General features: G+C 36.2%; 1 protein-coding gene across 6 annotated transcripts in view; it reads right to left on the bottom strand.

The window, feature by feature from the left end:
* The window catches only part of SPAG17 (sperm associated antigen 17), a 90,993-nt gene that overhangs the window by 59,812 nt on the left and 11,610 nt on the right, over positions 1-19,571 (bottom strand). For all 6 annotated transcript variants that reach the window (XM_086884001.1, XM_086884002.1, XM_086884006.1 and 3 more), the window contains exons 4-6: positions 7,553-7,684; positions 3,651-3,813; positions 1,279-1,473 (exon numbers count right to left, since the gene is read on the bottom strand). In XM_086884001.1, the coding sequence (XP_086740127.1) occupies positions 1,279-1,473; positions 3,651-3,813; positions 7,553-7,684 (490 nt within the window). The remainder of the gene's footprint in view (positions 1-1,278; positions 1,474-3,650; positions 3,814-7,552; positions 7,685-19,571) is intronic.

The raw sequence follows: 19,571 nt of genomic DNA, 5'->3' as shown, positions 1-19,571 counted from the left end.
CCAGGACATTCACCCATTTTTCAATCCAGCTCAGTGTTTGCTTATCCAGCTTCTTTAGGAAAAGGCAGTGCCAAAGGTCTCACTGAGTCAGGACAGAAAATAGTCACTGCTCCCTCCTCCTCTACCAAGACAGTCATTTTGTCACAGAAGATTATCAGGTTGGTTAAGAATTACTTCCATTGGCAAATCCATGCCAAATGACCAACTCCTTGTCCTTCATGTGCCTGGAAATGTTTCCAGAATTAGCTGTTCTATCATATTCCCAGAGACTGAGAAGAGTCTGAGTGGCATTTAGATTCCTGAGTCATTCCTGCCATTTCTGAAGATTGGAGTGATGCTTTCCTCCAGTCTTTAGGCACGTTTTCCAACTGCCAACTTTTTTCAAAAGTAATTGACCATGGCTTTGCAGTGACATCACAGCCAGGCCCTTAGTATGCTTGAGTGAATCCCATCAGGTCCCATGGATTTATGTGTGTCCAATTTGTTTAAGTAAATCCCTAACCCAATCCTTTTCCACCAAGAGACTTTCTCCAGACTTTCACCCTGTCTCTGTGACCCGAAAATTCCAAAGACCATTCATGGTCACACCCGATTTTTCTTCTTTCAAGGTCCTTTAGCCAGTCCTTATAGGGAGGCTGTTTGCTGGATTGAATAGAGTTTATTGGTATCTTTCTTCTACTGAAGAGTCCAGAATTCTATTCTCATGACAGCCGAGTACCAGGGAATAACCTTGACCTGCTGGCTATGTCACTACAGCTCAGGATAGCCAGACATCACTGATGACACATATTTGTCACAAGCTTGCTGCTTACCAGGATCCCAGTTCAAGAAAGGTGTTATAGCCCAGGGACAGCTGAGTAAAATTACAGAGCATTATTCTGTGGCATATTCTCCTGTGGCTGGGGCCACAGTCCCAAAGCAGCCAACTGTCCACTCTCCTTGAAATTACTAAATCAGCCAAGTTTTCTTACCAGTATACTTCCTAACAATTCACAGAAGTATGCATTTGATAAAATGTTCTTCTTTGGTGGCTACTGTGGCTGCAAACTCTGCTTGCTTAGTCAGCCCCTCTTTCTACTGTCCAGTTTTTGCACTGGCAAACCATTTGGTTTGGTGGCCAACCAAAGGCAATACTACTTTGGCACTGTCAAACACAGCTGCTCATAGGTAGCATGCAGAAACAAGACATGGAGAGGGGAAAAAACACAGCCAGAACAGTCATTCCCTCAATATAAAATTATCTCCTTTCTACACATTTTTTTTTAGTGACACAATTACCTTCTTGTGAAATTAAAGATTGTCCTTCAAGTTTAGTTGCTTCTAAGTACATCTGCAATGGCTTGTAATTCTCAGAAGAAATCTGAATTACACTTGAAATGTTAATCCCAAGGTCAGTCAAGACAGGCAACAACTGAAGATTGGGGAAACCCAGAATGATAAAGTAATGATGAGCACCATCATCTGGTTCATCATCTGTTCAAAACACAACAAAAACAGATTGGAGTAAGAACATTCATCAGCTAAACAAAATAAATTTTTTACTTGACTACATGGGGTAACGCAAATGAACATCAGAGAAACAGTTCATTTATAATCTAATTGGAACAATTACATTTAAATACAATTTACATGTAAATTCAAAAATTATGTGCATAAGACTCAGGTCTTCTGCACCAAATCACCTAGAACACAGCAGGAAGAATACAAGTCAGAAGTAATAATTGGAGAAGGACCAGGAGAAAAACTGCAGAAGCTGATTACAATCAGAATGTTGTAGCAGCATTTCTGTAATTGCTCTTCTCAAAGGAGTTTAGTGCCAGGGCATATCTACATTCTCTAATGGTAGTTTAAACTATCCTATTTCATCCTGCATAAAGATGGACAAGGAACATACACAGAGTAAGTTACAGTATCTTATATGAAAGATTACACAAGATATAATAATTTCAAAGGATTAGTTGCAAGCATCAGCTGGCTCACTGCTGGCTCCTCCCTACCCAGCAGGTTAATGTTCACTAGATATACAGCTTGGCAAAATCCTCATCAACTGGTAATACCAGCTCACACCAGTCCTTTTAGCTGGCAGGGGATATCCAAATTCATATTAAAGTGCAGATGAGAAGTTTCATTGAGTGCCTGTTCTATTTGGGCTTATCAGTTATGTAGAAATGTACATAGCAACATTCCAGTATCAAAACAAAAAGTTAAGCATGATAAAAGTAGGAATGAACTCTCTAGAAGCTCTAGAGTTGTGTAGTTTCCTTTCATGCCTTATGGAGAAATACAGGTAGTAAAACAGGTAACAGGTGATGTAATTCATCCAGTACAGTTATTTATCCTAAGTTAGTAGAAACTCCCTGCTAAAGGTCCTGTATCTCTCCATCAATACTGAAACACACAGAGCTGGTGCAGACAAACCCGAACTAAAAGCAAATCACAGCTTTATACTCCAGCATTAGGATGCTTTATTATGCTTACTAACACATCACATATCCAAGTGCTTTAGTGATTCCTCAGCTCGTGAGACTCATTTATCCAAGGAAGGAAAAAAGGTAGCCTGGCATCAACATCTGTCTGTGCTCAGATATATGTCCAGGGTTGTGCAAATGCTGCTACCACCTGGAGCAGCAGGGTTTCTGTTGCTTGTAATATTAGCTAAACATACAAAATAACATAGAAATTTAGAGGAAGCATCCACCACAGTCCAGCACGTATATTGCATAAAGCAAAAATCAAAACCAGAAGAAAACTAGCTTATTATTTCATTCCTAGTACTGAAACTGAAGTACATAAATTTATGTCTCAGTTACTGCAGGAAGAAAAGATATAAGCACACACTAGACATTAATAATTTTTTTAAAAAAAGACAGGTGTCTACATAGTCACTTACAGAGATCTAAAAATTCCAATGCATACAACCTGAAGACTGCCTGCCATTTGGAAATTATACCTAAGATTATGCTAATAATAATGACAAGTGGATAACCATCAGTCAGTTCTAATTATCAGTGACTAGTCCATGTGCAAAAGAGGAAAGATGTTACAGTAAGTAATCTCAAGATTACTCAAAAGCAGAAATGTTTAATTTCAGAAAGGTGACAATGTATTAGGGATGAACGATAAATTGACTGCTACCAGAAACAGATACAAACTGTCTTTGAATTTAAGGCATGGTCTGTATTTATTTATTTATTTATTTATTTATACAGCTACATTAAAACAAATTTAAAGAGGGGAGGCTTAGATTAGATGTTAGGGAAAATTTCTTCACTCACAGAGTTGACAACTCTGTCAGCTTTGTTTGAAATTATAGTATAAGAAGAAAGCCACCTTTGGATACTGACACATTTAGTTATTCCGAAATCTTTCTGTAGGATAAGTTTTCCCTAGGATTTTTTAGTTACTTTCTTGTTGTCTTACATATGCCCAAACATTTTGATGCTGACATGCCACATATAACTTATCTGTATTTTTACTTCTTGGACTGCAGAATCCACCCTAACACTGAGCAGTACACAGTGCCCTCTTCAAATGAAAAGTGGCAAAGCGGCAAAGCTTTGATATTGCCAAATAGATCTTGACTTTTCAGCATTGAACAAAAGAAAGTACTCCAAAGGTTTATCAGGAATATAACATCATATTTTACATACCAATGTATTTGTCTTCCACTTCCACTTCTCCTCGTTGTTTCAATATGGTGTCCTTTTTAACAGGGGGTGCTCCCGATGACTTTTTTCCTTTACTTGTTTTTCTAGATGCCTTACTGGGAGATTTAGATTTTCCTTTCTCCTTTTCTTTTTGCTGCTGCTCTGCCTGACAAGATGAATAAATGAAGTTCTCATTATAGCCTTTGTGCAGAACAAAAGTCAGACTGTTTTAAAATCTAGGTGTTCAAATTTTTATTTTAACACTTTTCCCTCTCAGCTGCTATAATGTTCATGTGGTGGAGCTTTATTGAACACCCTGCTTTTTCCTACTCAAACACATAATTCAGTTATTTATATGTTCTTAGTCATAATGCTAAGACTGAACATTAAAAATGAAACTGCAAAGGTAGGTAGACATTATACCCACCAAACTAACAAAACACATATAGGTAGAGAGGTGTGTAAAAAATCCCTGTGCCTTAGTTACTTCCACTACAGGACTTGCACCAGCCAGAAAACGTCCTTGGACTGAGAGGAAATATGGCAAAAATTCAATATCTGTTAATATTTTTAACATCTCTGTTAACACTCTTGACTGTGGTGTAAAATGGTACCAGCACTATTTTCCTTTGGTGTAAATATCCGTCTAATGCAAACTAGAACCAAGAGTCGTGTGTTCATTTCACACAGGATATTACTCAACCATTCTCATTATCTTCAAACAAAAACGCCTACCTAAAGCTCTTTCCAGTAATTTAAGAGTACAGGATGAAGAAAGATTTTCTAAGTATCCCAAAGCCTCACACTACAAATCAAAAAAAATCGAGAATCTGTCTAAAAATTTAAAAACAAAACAAAACAAAAAAAAATATTAAGGTAAAGTAGGTTCTATAGACCAAGAAAGTCTCCACCTTATTTTCATCCAGCAGATATAATACATCAAACTATGCAAAAATTACATTTCAGAATTATAAAGCTAAATTAAATAAAATAAAAATAAAACCTACAGTGACAACCCAGCTGATGTCACTTTAAAGCCAAATAAAGCAATTAAGAAAGCCCTTCATGCAGATGAGAGAGGGCAGTTAACTCTATATAGTTGCTTTCCCTAGATCCAGCTGAAAAGCAGACTTTCCAGCTGTGGAAGTTGTATTTAGTTTAAAATCAAAACAAAATCTTTTCCTGCTTTTCCCTTCCTTCTTGAATTTATTTTCTGTAAAATTTAGAAACGTCTTTGACAGATTCTTGAAACTATTTCCACTGTGTAATGAAGGATTTGGAGGCCTTTGTTATTTTATTTCAAATTTGTTCTACCTTTGACATTTTAAATTAGAAATTTTGATAGTACTAGTTTGAATTCTAAGCTGATGAACACACCAAACAGATGATACAATCATCATGCCACAAAGTTCACAATCAACTTCATCTATTGCATCTGCATCATTTTCAGTAATTCTTAAATAAGCAGAGGCATTTCTGGACTTGCCAAGATTCTAACAAAGAACACTACTTGACTTTAATACTTTAAAAAGTATTTTTAAATACTCCTCTCCTTTCTTGGACTCTTCAATTTGCCTTTCAGTGTCATATTTCTTCTTGCCTACAAGGTGCAGCTTTTTGTGGAGTTTCCAATAATCCATTAACTGCTCCAATTTTGTTATTTTAAGCTTCGCCTTACAAAATTTTACTACATCAGTTTTCTAATTCAGAGACACTTCTCTTCTGCATAACATTTTAAATACATACACCTGTCAATTCATGACAAGCTTGTGCTCCTAATGAAATACAGAAATTTCCTAATACCTTCTTTTTGGTTATTTACATGTTGTATTAGTTCTGCTGATAGATTCTATTAATTGGTATGTATTTTAAAAAAAAACAAGGACAGATATATTTACTTTCTGAGAACTGATTTGCGAGAAAAATCCTGTTTTCAACACCCAGATTGTTGGCAACAGAACTTGTATTGTACAAGCTAGTTGGAAAGGATTAAAATGTCATGGCAGCCAATTTAGAGATAGAACTCTACATTAGAAGTCAGTTTCTGTCCACTATGTACTGCAGAGCATCTTCATATCCAAGGGCCTTCCAATTCTTGACTCTGTCCTCTTGTGTTTGCCTGTCACACATTGATATAGATACAATTCAAAGGAGGTGACAACTTTTGCAGACAGTTTGGCTAAAACAGAGAAGTAACTGTAACTGCCAGAGACTGTTCAACCTTCAACACTGACTATCCTCAAATTAACCAGGGAAATAAAATTGCGGTTACAAGATGAATTTTGTTACATCAGAGCTCCGTAGACTCCATTTTAATATTGAAGTGCCATTAAACTTAAAATTTTTGTTTGACAGTTTACTTACAAGAATTTGCTGCTATCTAAAAGAAAAGCCATTTTTTTCTCAATTCACTATTAACAATCTATTCTATAACTTCAACCTCTTGATTTCTTTTCAGATTGAAAACACCTTACTTTTCTCATATTCTTCATATATTTCTGTGGTTTAAATTATCATTTAATTTAAGTCAATATAATAAACTGACTTCTGTGCAAACAGGACACAATTTTAGTGGGATCACCTAGCATTTAATGTCCTTGTGATTGTGTGCTACGCTTCATCCACCAACTACTCCCACAAATAAAATTGCTGATAAAGAAATTCACAGACTTCTCAGCTATACAAAATCCATGAAACTATTTTCTGCTTGCATCTTTTTACATGCACAGACTGCTTAGGTCTCCATGTCGTCACACTTCGCATTATAGTTTTTGATCAATTAACAGGGTAAACTTATTCCAGCAATTATATGATTTTCTGATAATTAACTGACTTTCTTCAGTTTCATGAATGTTTGTTGGAAAAGGACTATAGCAAAACCAACTGTTCAGTAAGCTGTTGAAATGTACCACTGACAACTCCAAAAGATGTTAGAAATAAATTAGAGGTCTGATCTGTGATTCTGTGCAAGCTTGGTGAAATTCCTCCTAGAACACATAAGCAATCTGTCTGAGCCAATCTTGGAGCTAGTAGTGATGATCTTGGAGACAAATGGAAGCAAGTTTTGGGAACACTGGAAAATGCAGTACCCGGTTCTAAGAAGCGGACTTTAAAATATGCACTGTTTTGAGAGAGTTCGGAGGAGAGGAACATGCATAATCAAAAATGAACAAACATGACACATATTTGGGTTTGTTTAGTTAAATATGTAATAGATTTCTGTAGAATGGAGTGCAATGTTGTCCCCAGACACAGGGAGAACTGAAAGAGGTTTAAATGAGAGCATGGTTGGTAGGATCAGAAACCTTTTTCAAATGTGTGCGTTGCAGAGGTGGATCAGAAACAATACTGATTGCCATGGAAAAGCAAAGACACAGCACTGGAAAGTTTTAAGAAAAGGTTCTACAAACATTGGCCAGGAATAGTTTATGTAAATATTACCCTGCCCTAGAGCCAGAGGATGGAAGAGATAACTTCTTCAAATTCCCTCCAGAGAGAAGATTCATAACAAGAACTCTGTCATAGTCTGCTCTGTGACTATCTTTGATACCTCCCAAGTAACCTCTCCTACCTTTACTTCAGCAGGGACACATTCAGCAGAAGCCTGTTCTTAGCTCTGTTTTCTATTCCTCCTAAGACTCAGCTAAGCCACTACTGGCAATCTAGTAAAGACTTCTTCCATAGTTTTTTTATTTTCTCTTTTTCCCCCACGTTCTCACTGGCATTTGAGTAACTGAGAACTTCATCCACAAAATCTAATCAACTTAAAAAAATATTTCTAATCACATTTCTCTTCAATTACAGTTCTAGAAAGCCAAAAATGAGAAGAAAGCTGAATTTATGGAAGCAACACCAGAACAGAAGTGTCTTCAAAAATGTAATGCTTCTAGGGCATACTATAGTACCTTCTTTTCCTCTTCTCTCTTCTGAAGATCCTTCTGTTTGAAACAAAGCAACTGAAATTTCAACAGCTTTCCAGTTAGTGTCACAGGAATTTCTTCACCCATGTCCAGTAGAGTTTTGGCTAATTCCACCACCTGCAAAGGAAAAAAAAAAAATCACAGCAAAACTACTACTTGCATAGTTTTAATACTGCACTTGACTCATATTTATTTGCATGCTAAAATGAGGAAGTGTTATCTCACACTGTACCACGTGTGGGTCAAAATAGCCACATTTCCAGAAAAAATAATATATCAGTAAGACACAACCATTATGCTTTGGTTCCAAAGACCTCAAATAAAGTTATATCAGCTATAGTATGAGATAAAACTAGAATGGAAAAAACCTTATATGATTTATGAGAAAGTCAACAGACACAGAGTTCTCACAGGAAAACATAATTTTATTTAAGTTTTAAACAAAGAAACAACATTAAGCCACTACATATTATAAAGTAATAAATTAAAAATCACATAACAGACAGCAAATCAAGGGGAATAGTTTGCAGTGCTGTTTACAAAGTGGCCAGTCTGAGGGACTGGCCCTAAATGAAAGATAAAAACTTCTTGAAGGGAATTTGAGAGGGTCTGTCTTGGTGAAAACACACCCCCTCCCTGTGTAATTCTGATTCTGTTGGTATGCAGCCTAATTGGGGTGAAATAAGGCTATTCAGTTTTCTTAGGGTGATGACAGCAGCGGGAACATACAGCTGCATTGTCCAGATGTGTGGCATTGACAGGCTGTTTTATGACTATGTTTTTTACAGCTTGTTTCCACTAAATTTCATACAACTCACTAACATCTGGGCCGTTTTCCTTGGAGCCTCATAACCACTTTATTTACTGCGAAAAAAATAAAATAACATAAAAATACTGTTAAAAAGTTGTTATATGTTTCTTTTCACTTGTGTTGTCTCTGTAATAAAGTTCACCTACATAGGAAGCGCTGCTGAGGAATAATATAACCATAATATTTTCTTACTTTTGTTTTTAAGCAACCATCAGCTTTATTTATAACCATGGGCTGAATTAGGTGTTACTCAAATGTTCTGACATGTTTCTCTTTTCTCCTCATGAGCAATTACAGTTGGGCACATATGGTGTCAATTTTGCTTGCTAACACTGAGACAATGAAGGTGCACACTGCATCTCACTGAACTGTGTCTTGTCTAATGCAAACACCACCATTAGCTTTGAGCTTCCATAGATTCGTGCCTAGCTTAGAAATTTTCACCTCTCACCCAAATGTAGCCACTAAAATGCTTCTCTGAATAAAGCAGAGACAAAACAGAATCCAGACTATTATAAGACAAATTATTGTTTCATGCGAACGAAAGCAGGGAGCAGAAAAATAAATGTCTTAAAATTCAGATTTTTCACAAATCATATAACAGGGAGACAAACCAAAACATATGCATCTAAAAATCCTTCCAAAACAATCCTGCTTCTGAAACACAAATAAATCTAATGATCTTACCATACACAAAGGAAGATACATCATGATTAAGATGAGTTTTGCTTTGCATGTTTTGTACTCAAAGTAAGACTGGTCACTAGGTCAACAAGCCCATCATAGAAGGCTTCTGGAAAGACCTGCTGACATCAAAGCCACAGCAGAAAATCAAGGACATGTTAAGAACAAGACTTAGAAATTACCACGGACTGTGTGCACACTAGGAACTACCAGTAACTTCAAGAAAAAGTAGTCACACAGAGATAGGCACACGAATCTGCACTCTGAAAGAAAGATACTTTGGTAGAAAAATCATAGTAATTTCCCTCAGAGAGAAAAATTCTCATAAAGTTTTTTTTTTTTTTTTTTCAGAATTGATGTTAACAGTCTATGGAAAGTGATGCTTCTTGTCCTAATGTAGATGGGTTGCATATTTCTTGAAACACAATAGAGGGGAATTGGAGGGATTCTGGAAGGATTCCTGAAAAGTGTAAATATAGTAAACCAGCTTGATGGCCATTGTGAAAATAACGTTGTGAAATAAATAATGAATTTATTGTTCATGGAAGAAGAAAAAATTGCTTAGATTCTTAAACCTCACTCTTTCTGAGAATTTTAAAGCATTTTACCAGTCAAAAGCAATGCATAATAATTATTCCTGTATTGTAGATAGAGAATACAGGAATGAAGAAACTTGATGAAGTAGAGTGGGCAGGAAGGACAAATTTTCTTATGTGAGCCACGAGAGGTATGGCAAAGATATTTAACAGGAATACATTCCATGACTGTGGAAAGAGATCACACAAATAAAACAAAGACAGAACGAGTGCATTACATTTGGCAATACAAAGAAAGCAAATATCTTTTCATGCAGAAATGTAAAATATGCTTTATACAGGAGGAAATTAAAACCAATCCTAAAGACAGAAAATAGTTCAATCCATGCACAGTAGATGAAAGAAATTAAATTTATTACACATCTATATTTACTTCATCTGTGGTCCTGTGAATTATGCAGGCACCTGACATAAATGGTTAAAAATCTACTGAGCCTCGAGTGAAAAAAAAACAAAAACCCAAACAAAAACCTCAAGACAAAAACTGGGTAGGAATACAGAAGGAAGTTTTTTGGATACTATGAAGTGGATTTGTTACAGATTGGCTATACTTCATCCCACCAATGATGATCTTTTTCTTATGTGAGAAACCATGGAAACTTGGATGGATAAACTTAGTTAGGTAGGGCCTCTTTTCCTTTAAAGCAAGAGGAAACAGCATTCCTCACACAGCAGGGGTCACACGGGTGAAGTGCAGAAAGGCTTTGGCGATGCAGTATTTGATCTCATATGGTGGCAGTATGAATCATGCAGAGATTTAGCTGTCTGGTGCAAAGGGCATGTATTTTGAGCCACTCAAACACTGCATGAGAGCTTGTAAGTGACCCTACGCTATTGACAGATGTCAGCGCCACTGAGATAGGAGATAGGTCTTAAAAGTCAGGGAAACATTTAAAGCCAAAGTCATTGCGCTATCTTTCTTTGAAATGCCTCTTTTTCAACATACAAAACCATTGTGGCTGCCAAATCATAATCAGAAAACCTTGCAAAAAGATAAATTAGATTATAAACTTTTACAGCTTTATTACTACCTGGCAGCAGTAACATTGCTTGCTATGAGCAGTGGTTCACTGCTTGCCTACTTCACTGTATAGTTCTCCCATACCCAGAGTGAGCTTTCTAAAGGCCTGTCTTCCCTCTTGTTCTTGAAATTGAAAGAAATCCAGACCATCACATATGCCTCAGACTTGTATAACACTTCCTAAAAGAACATAATAGTTCCAAGAAGAACCAAATAACTAAAACCCCTTAGTTGCTGACACAGTTCAAGTGAATTTGAAGTAGCATAATCATCAGTCAAGAGGCTCTATGGATTACACAACCAAGTTGGTAATTACTATTCAGATGTATTTTCCTGAGCAAAGTAATAAAAGCAGGGGAAAAAAGTGATTTTAACTTATTACAATCTGCTGTCAGTCTTATGAGACCTGCAAGCAACTTTCAAGACAGACTAGGGGACAAAAGCTGCATGTGTCATGCTGATAACTGCTTTTTCTAAAGAAGGCTTCTTTACACATACTCTTAAATATTTCTGACTCTGCCAGTGTAATTTCATTGACTAAAGCATACTACAAGCAATCATTTTGAAAGAATATCAGGAAGGATCTGAGCTAACTTAAATAACTTCTTGTTTCAGATGACACCTCCAGTGTGTTGAAATAATTCATTTTTTCATAATCAACCGTTCACCTAACTTCATTTTAACTCTCAAAACCTCTTCCCACCTATTATGTCAAAAGACCACTTGCTTAATTATTATCTTTCACTGGTGAATTAATGACTCACAGTTCAAAGAGAGCTTAAGGACTCACATAAATCAATAAATCAATTGCATATCTGAGCAGAGATCGATATAATGCTTATGCATCCACAAGGTAGACTGTAAAACCTAAGATAAGCCAAATAAGCAAACCTTGTTAAACAGTGAAGATGTATGCCAGAGAACACAATTAATTAAAATAAAAATAATTAAAGTGGATTTGATGACTCCTTGTATCCCATGGAATCCTTTTCAACTAAACCTACTAAAATGAAGCAATACTGAGCAAATATGAACGCTGTTCATGTGCTAAATATCTTCCTTTCTTTTGTGAGAACATTTCTCAAAGCAGAAGTAAATGGTTGCTTGTACTCTAGAAAAATAACTTGTCACTCATATGAGTGAGTCTGTTTTTTGCCAGAACACAACACAGCTTGATCTGGTTAGCAGAAATCTATTAGAATTATTCATTGTAAGAAGGTCTGTTCTCTAAACCTCTCTCTACAGAAAATCTGCAACCTGAGGGGATATTTTAACTGTTTTAATCTCAGGGATGCTCTGTGAGAATTTTCTAACACATGTACAGCATTATGTAAAGTATTTAAATAATATTTAAGAAAAACAGAATTGGTGAATAACCTAATTTCAGTAAAAATGAGAAAATACATTACACAAAAATAAGGCGGGCTTTATTAGAGAGCTCATTCAGGAGCGCTCCCTCTCTGGGATGTGCACCTCCTATGGCTCCCTGACCATTAGCTACTATGAAAAACAAACTGCTTTAAGGGATACAAATATCCAGTGATTAGAAAGGTCAGGCATTAGCAATGCTATTTCAGGAAGGAGTTCTATGCACAAGGAAGGTTTTCTCACATGACCGTTGATATATCTGTTTTCTTTTAACACTGATTGCAGGACAATAGTTGAAACAGCATTTAAGTGATTTCAGAAGAACCCCTACAGAACCCAGACCCTTTTAGAAAAAGAGGACAGGCCAGTCTGTTGTGATCTGTGCTCAGATGAAGGCATATATTGCTATGATCAAATAATGAAATGTTTACATTTCAGTGGGATGAATCTGCCCAGTAAATCTTTCCATTATGGCACAGAATATTTTCAGCTTCTGAGAAGTAAATTGTCTCCAGAAATTTCAGCCAACTGAATCCACACAACGAACACCACAGAGCTAAAAGATTTAGTCACGCTTCTCTAACACTGAATCTGGCTAGAAAGAGAACCCAATCAGAGGTGGAACAAAAAGATTAAGAAAGAAAATTGCCTCATCAAACCTTGTGCTGGCAGAACCCATCCAACTACATCTTGACAGAGTTTTCTAAGCCACGTCAGAATATTTGGGCCAGGTAGTTCCAATAGCCTTGTAGACTTGGCACCACAAAACTGGGCAGGATCTTTCCACCTTGGTTGGTCCAGCTTTGCAACAGGGCTTTGAGTTTGTTTTTTTGTTGTGGTTTTTTTTTTTTTTTAATTTGGTGACAAAGGTTTCTGAGATTAGTTGCTCTACTGGAGAAAATGTCATACACTTTATTGTCCTTTATGAACCTTATTACAGTCTCCCAAAAACTCTGAAGACAAAAAAACCAGAAGACAGCATTGCCTTTGGCTACTTCAGAGAGTCCCTCCAACAGTTCAAGGATGACATTCTCACAGACATAACTGCTGTTTCCTTTAGTTACACAGACATCTCAACAAAACCTGCACAGGAAAAGCAGAAATTTGATACCAATTTGCATGTATGCAGGAACTTTTGTAATCTGTGAAGCAAACCCAAAGTCTCACCAGTGTTCTGAAGCAGATTTTAAATAGGTAGATGAATTTCAAAATGTTATCAATTGTCTCTCCTAGAAAATAAATTGCTAGCAATTTGAGTATTACAAATGGCCTCAGTTCAAATAATTACAACAGTAATAAAATAATAATAATGCATGTTTCTAAAATCCTAGCTTTTGGACTATGAAGAGTCACTATTCTGAAATGAAACTAGAAGATGTACACATCAATTGCCTCATGTAAATAATAAACCTGACCTCTCAGATTTTAGGAAACAAAATTAGAGAACACAGATTGTTTTCCTGCTCAAGCTCAGAACTTTTTCCCCCCAGTTTTAACATTTAGAAATGCTAAGTGAACAATGACACATTGTTCCTGGAAAGGGATACTGAACTGGAGACACTTAAACTGACTGCAAACATCTATAATTAATGGAACTGCCTGGTTTATAGCAACAGTGGTTTCCTCTATGGAATAATTAAATCTGAATGGAAGGCACACAATTTGATAACTTAAAGGACTAAAAAGCCAAGTGGCATCAGATGCTCTGACAATGGGAAAGGCTGATACAAAGACGTGCTAAACTTAAATTAACAAATTCTTTCTCTAACATCCTTTTAAGAAGATTGACCTAAATACTGGAAACCAGCAGGTAAAGTAGTTAAACTTTTCTCAGAAGATAAGACACTAAATATCTCAGGTAAATATACCACCTCATTTAGTGGACCATTTATAAAACATCCTATACTCCATATTATAAACAGGTAGGAGCTTGGTAACAAATAGAAAAGAGTGGAAAACAGATGAGTAGATAATGCCCACAGCAGGATTTAAAGTCCCTTAAGCTTCCCTGAAGCCAGTACCTCCCTAAAAGGTACATTCAATCAACAACAATTCCCAAGAGTACACATCAAACCTGCGTGTATCCACACAGTGTAAGGGCCAAGTCCTCCTGCAATAAAATTCTCTTCACTTGCATCCACACAACATCACTTGACAAAGGCTGACTGGAGAACTGCTCCATTTCATTATAACATTTAAGAGTGCAGTATGAAATTTATTTTGTACTGGAATGAAAAATAAAATTAAGTTTATGTATCCTTCTAACCATTCAGCATGGCTGCCAAAGTTGTTTCTGGTGTCAAACCCTCTCATGAAAACAGTGACAGCAGGTAAGTTTTGGCTCCTGAGCTATTCCATTTTACACTAACTGCTAAAATTAATTTTGTTCCATTGGAATAAAAACAAAATTTTGCTAACTTGTATTAAGAATATAATTCTATTGACATGCATATATAGAGTGAGAAGGTTTGGTTTTGATAGGGCTATCTTTACTTTTGAGAAAGCCTAATCCTGACCACAACCTGGTGTTGTGTCAAAATCTATACAACTACACAAAAATAGGAAGGCTTTGATTATGTTTCCACAAGAAATAAAAAGAAATAAAAAGTCTTTCTTAAAAACACTCCTGTCTAACATAAAGTTTGAAACATTTTTCTCAAGTGCCCCATATCCTGGCTACTACTGAATTTGGTCTTCTCCCACTGCCAGACAATTCTTCTGAGCTTGTACTTAGGTGAAAATATTCCTTCCCATAAGTGTTATGTCTCTGACATTAAATGTCCCCTTTCACATCAAGCTAAACTCAACATTTTTTATTTTTTTAGCCCCAGAAGTTTACTAAAAGGAACACAAATAAATTCATACTCCACGTCTCTACTGCTACCCTCCCTTTTTTTTATTTTTCTGAAAATATTGTTAGACACAGCAATGAGAGTCCAGAAAAGGGACACAGACAATAGAACGACATAAGGTAATAGAAAGGTATAAGGTTTTTAAGACCTACTGAAGAGAGGATATTCAGAAAGAGAACATCTATTCTTAACTTTTTTAAAAATGAAATTCATGCCATTGGGGTGAGTAATAGAAGGCAGTTTTGAGTAATTTTACACATGTATACACATTAAAACCATATATTTTAAATATATTTATTACCTAATTATGATTACATAAAATAATATAATTATACATAATACAATATACAAATATATATAAATTTCATAATAGTAGGAGCACTTATCCCAGGAAACACACACTTAGTTCCAATCAAAAATGGACCTTCTCTCTACATCATAATGTGATTAGGGCTTCAAATAATCTTACCAGCACCAACCCTTACTTCATAAGCCTGCACTCTACACATTTCTAGCAAAGCATAAATTCACAGGAATGCTTGCAAAGTCCTTTACATCCACTGCTTCCCGGCTAAATTTATTTCACTTTTTTCAACTTGGGCTTGTAAATTGTTATTTTTAATATCCGACAAAAGTTCTTAATATCTTGGTTATATATTTTGTGTTGGAAGTGACAGAAGAGAAATCTGTTTCATGTACACCCAGAAAACTCAAGGCTTCTTCTGTATCTGCTACAGTCTATTGCCTATTAAGGCAAGAAGTACTGTGAACATTATGCACTTTCCCAAGGATAATGGCATCACAATCTTAGGGGAAAAAACAACAACAACAGTAACAATAAACCCAAAGGAAAAAAAAAAAAACCCAAATCATGTATGACATAATAATTTTAAAACAATAAGATTCTATTTCTAACCAATTACTTTTTAGTCCCTTAAATGAGCTGTACAAAACATGAGCTAATTAAGATTTAAATGCAATCACTCAACTGAACTGGGCTTTAATGGCAAAACTATGCATATTATGCTTGGCAATAGAAGGACCTTGTTTGGGAATCTCTTTGGTTTGTTTATTGAAACTGCACAACTAGTTGATATCTCAGTATGGCTGGTGATAAGGGCTGGCTGTTATATATCCTGACAGTGAGCCTGGAGCTTCTCCTGCTTTTATCCATCCAGAGGGTTGAGGTTTCTGAGCTGACACTGCTGCCTTGTTAGCAAGGAGGTAAAATAAAGTGAGGTTTTGTATGAAAACAATCTGCCATGCAGATCTGGAACAGGAGAATCTAACAGGTCCTGTGTTCACCCAGGGATGATAAAAAGTAGAATGATTCTGAAAATTCTGAATAGTCATGATTTTGTACTATCTTCTATTTAAATATTTACTGTTCCAGCATGTGATTTGAAATGTAATGTTTGCTTGCTCATCATATGTGAATATCAGAGATAATTCATATAAACCAGTTGGGATTACAAGATCCTGGAAAGTGTAATTTAAAATAGTAAAAAATGAGTATTTCAGATTCAATGAAGAAAGGAAAAAAATAAAGAGACAACAGATGCCAGCAGAGATAAGGATGAGTTTATTTTTTAACTGTATTAGAGAAAAAAAGAATCAGTAACATGGCATTGGTCTGGTATTAAATTGAAACAATAGAAGAGTCAATATAGATGCAGGAAAAGTTTGGCTAAGCAGTGATTATTCTGCTTTATATTCAGAAAAAAACCCCAGAGATTCGAGATGATGAGATGGTTATTTCATTAAAAGCAATTATTTAAAACTGCATCAATAGAAAATTGCAAAAAGGCAGCTTTTAAAGCCAGAAATACCAAAACTCAGTAGACCTGGACAATGTAATCAAAGTATTAAAACCAGGTAGCTGAAGAACTCTTTGGACTACAAGTATTGACTTTAACCATCTCTTGGAGAACAAGGGCAGTTTTACAGCAAATAAGAGAAAATATCACATCAACACTTAAAAAAGGGAAATTTGAATCATTTATATACTGGCAATGTAATGCTGATCATTGAAGAACAACAAAGGAGATGTTATTTCTTTAATGTCTTAAAAGAGGATTTAAAAGACAATAAATAAAAGGAGGGTAAAATAATTATAAATTCTATTTTGTTATTTAAAAAAAAAATAAGGAGGCCTTTTCACAAAAATAGTAGCTTTCTATGGCAAGGCTGCAATTCAATTTGAAACAGAAAATATGATAATATGAAAATCAGAATTCCCTAATCTCTGTAGTCTTGGATAGGAAGGAAAGAAAAAGAGGAGAAAAAGGACATCATTGTGTTGGCATCATTTAAACTTATGCAAGGTGTAGGTTTAAAAAAAAATAAAAAATAAAATTACTTGCTAGAAACTTTCAACTGCACCAAACATGTCCACTGCATCTGAGGTCCAAAGCCTAGGGAATCCATTTACCTTTTCCTTTCTAATATGAATGCCTTCACCAATAACCTCCTCCTTCTCCCTCCTGTAAGTTATGGAATATATATATATATAATTATTCAGATACACACACACACACGCATATATATATATATATATATATATATGCGTGTGTGTGTATATATATATATATATGTGTGTGTGTGTGTGTGTGTGTGTGTGTGTGTGTGTGTGTATATATATATATAATTCTGCTATGCCCAGGATTTTTTCTACTTGTATTGACCTATTACTGTCCTTATGGAAGGAATACTGGAATCCACTGCACACTGCTCATGCTTTCTTCCATCCTGAAAATGCAGGAGATGCCAGCAGAATTAGGTATCAACCTGGTGATTAACAGCTGAGAAAAACTTATTTACAACTGATTTATGCAGCTCCAGGATCATGGAATTCCAGGATGAGAATGGGACACAATTTGGATTTTGCATCTGATCTGACGTTTTTCAACTTGGCAACTATAGCAGGAGCTTTGCTGGGAGAAACAATAGTTAATATATTAATTCTTGTCTGGCTGTGGAATAAAGATTAATATTTTTAATAACACCTTTTTGGTTCCACAGGATGACTTGTCCCAGAGATGAGTCAGAGCAGCATGGAAGGACACTTCTGTTACAAGATTTTAGTTTTGCTGGCTTCTCAAGGACAAGGACATATTTTGAAGGCAACATTCTGGAATCCACAACTGAACGAAACTGCTCTCATCTCTGCCAGTTGTGCCTTTTTCATCTTCCCATGAACCTTCTTCCCCAAGCATCTCAGCTTATCTGACAGTACCACAAAACTCTTCCACATCTCTCTCCCTCCAATCCCTCTCTCACTCATGGCCATAACTTATTCAACTGTTCATTTCCAGCAACACTATCCATCTTCTTCCAGTCAACTCATGTGAAGGGGCCACATGAGGCTCCATCTGCTTCCATAATCACCATGGTACTACCTTGCAGCTCCAGCTTGTTTACATATTAGTATGGGACATGATTCCTTCTCAGAATTTCCCAGGTAACATAAAGGCAACTTTCTGTTCCCTGTCCCAGTAAGTCCAACAAAACTTCAAAGTAATTCTTAAAAGAAAAAGAAAAAAAAAAAAAAAAGATACTTTAATCCACACAGCTCCTGAACTCAATCTCACCAGAAATTTCAAGGGGGAAATGGGGGAAAAAAAAAAAAAAAAAAATCAGCCTCATGAAGAATTCTGGTGTGGAAAATTTAGGCTTGAATAGATTTTCAAAATTCAAACTTTGAAAACACTTGTAAGTACTTAAAGAGCACAGTAACCTGTCTCAAACACTGTTAAGGTCACAGAAGGATTTTGCCATGAGATTAACACTGGACGGAGAGACAGGATGGCGCTAACTCCAGGCCTGGTGGAGACAAGATCTGGCTAGCATATCCTGGGTAACATATCTGGACAAAAACTCCCACTGTGGCCAATTGTGTAGGGAAGCAACTGCTCATGGGCATATCACCAGTCAGACAAAGATCACCCCAAGGTTTGGGAGAGATGCCATCTGTGCCACCAGTGACCACCTAAATATTCCTCTGCAAACCTGAAACTTGAACTGTAGACAACGTAAGATAAAGGTGGTACTATTGTCCAGGTGCTATCTCAGACCTTGGGGAAGGTTAACAAAGCCTAGGGAAAGGAATGTATTGATGATAATGGACACAAATGGAGAATCCATGAGCCACAAAGAAAGCCAACTCAGCAACTGTGCTGAAATCAGCTCTGACAGAATTAAAGGTAATTCTGGCAAGGGAAGGCTATGATCCCAGAAACCCATCAACTCAAAAGAAGAAAAAGACTGAGCATGCAGAATAACCAGCATTAGAGGTGAGGTAATCATTTAACCAATAGCGTAAGAGAATAGTGTAGCCAAGAAGCATTAATTCCCTTTTTTGCTAAAATGTAAAGATTATGAAAAGTTTTGAATGACCTTGGGGCCCCCACTACCAAAAAGCCCAGAGTGGAGAAGGACTAATAGGATGCTGCTGGATCCAGGGGTGGTGTTATTTTCCACCTGAACTCTCTCTCTCCCCCTCTCTCTTCTATTTCTAATTCATCATTAAATAAAATCTGTACCATTGACTTTGGCATATGGTCTTGTTTGCAGCTTAATTTGGGCAGAGGCATCTCTTAATAATCAGATTTTAACAACATTATCATATTTAGTAGTGGCAAAATATCTTTATTACACATGCTGTTATTAACCT

The sequence above is a fragment of the Cyanistes caeruleus genome, chromosome 3 (genome assembly GCF_971803275.1).
Source record: "Cyanistes caeruleus chromosome 3, bCyaCae1.hap1.1, whole genome shotgun sequence".
In the NCBI taxonomy this organism is placed as follows: domain Eukaryota; kingdom Metazoa; phylum Chordata; class Aves; order Passeriformes; family Paridae; genus Cyanistes; species Cyanistes caeruleus.
The sequence above is the reverse complement of the archived record's forward strand: the minus strand, read 5'-3'. Positions and strand labels throughout refer to the sequence as shown.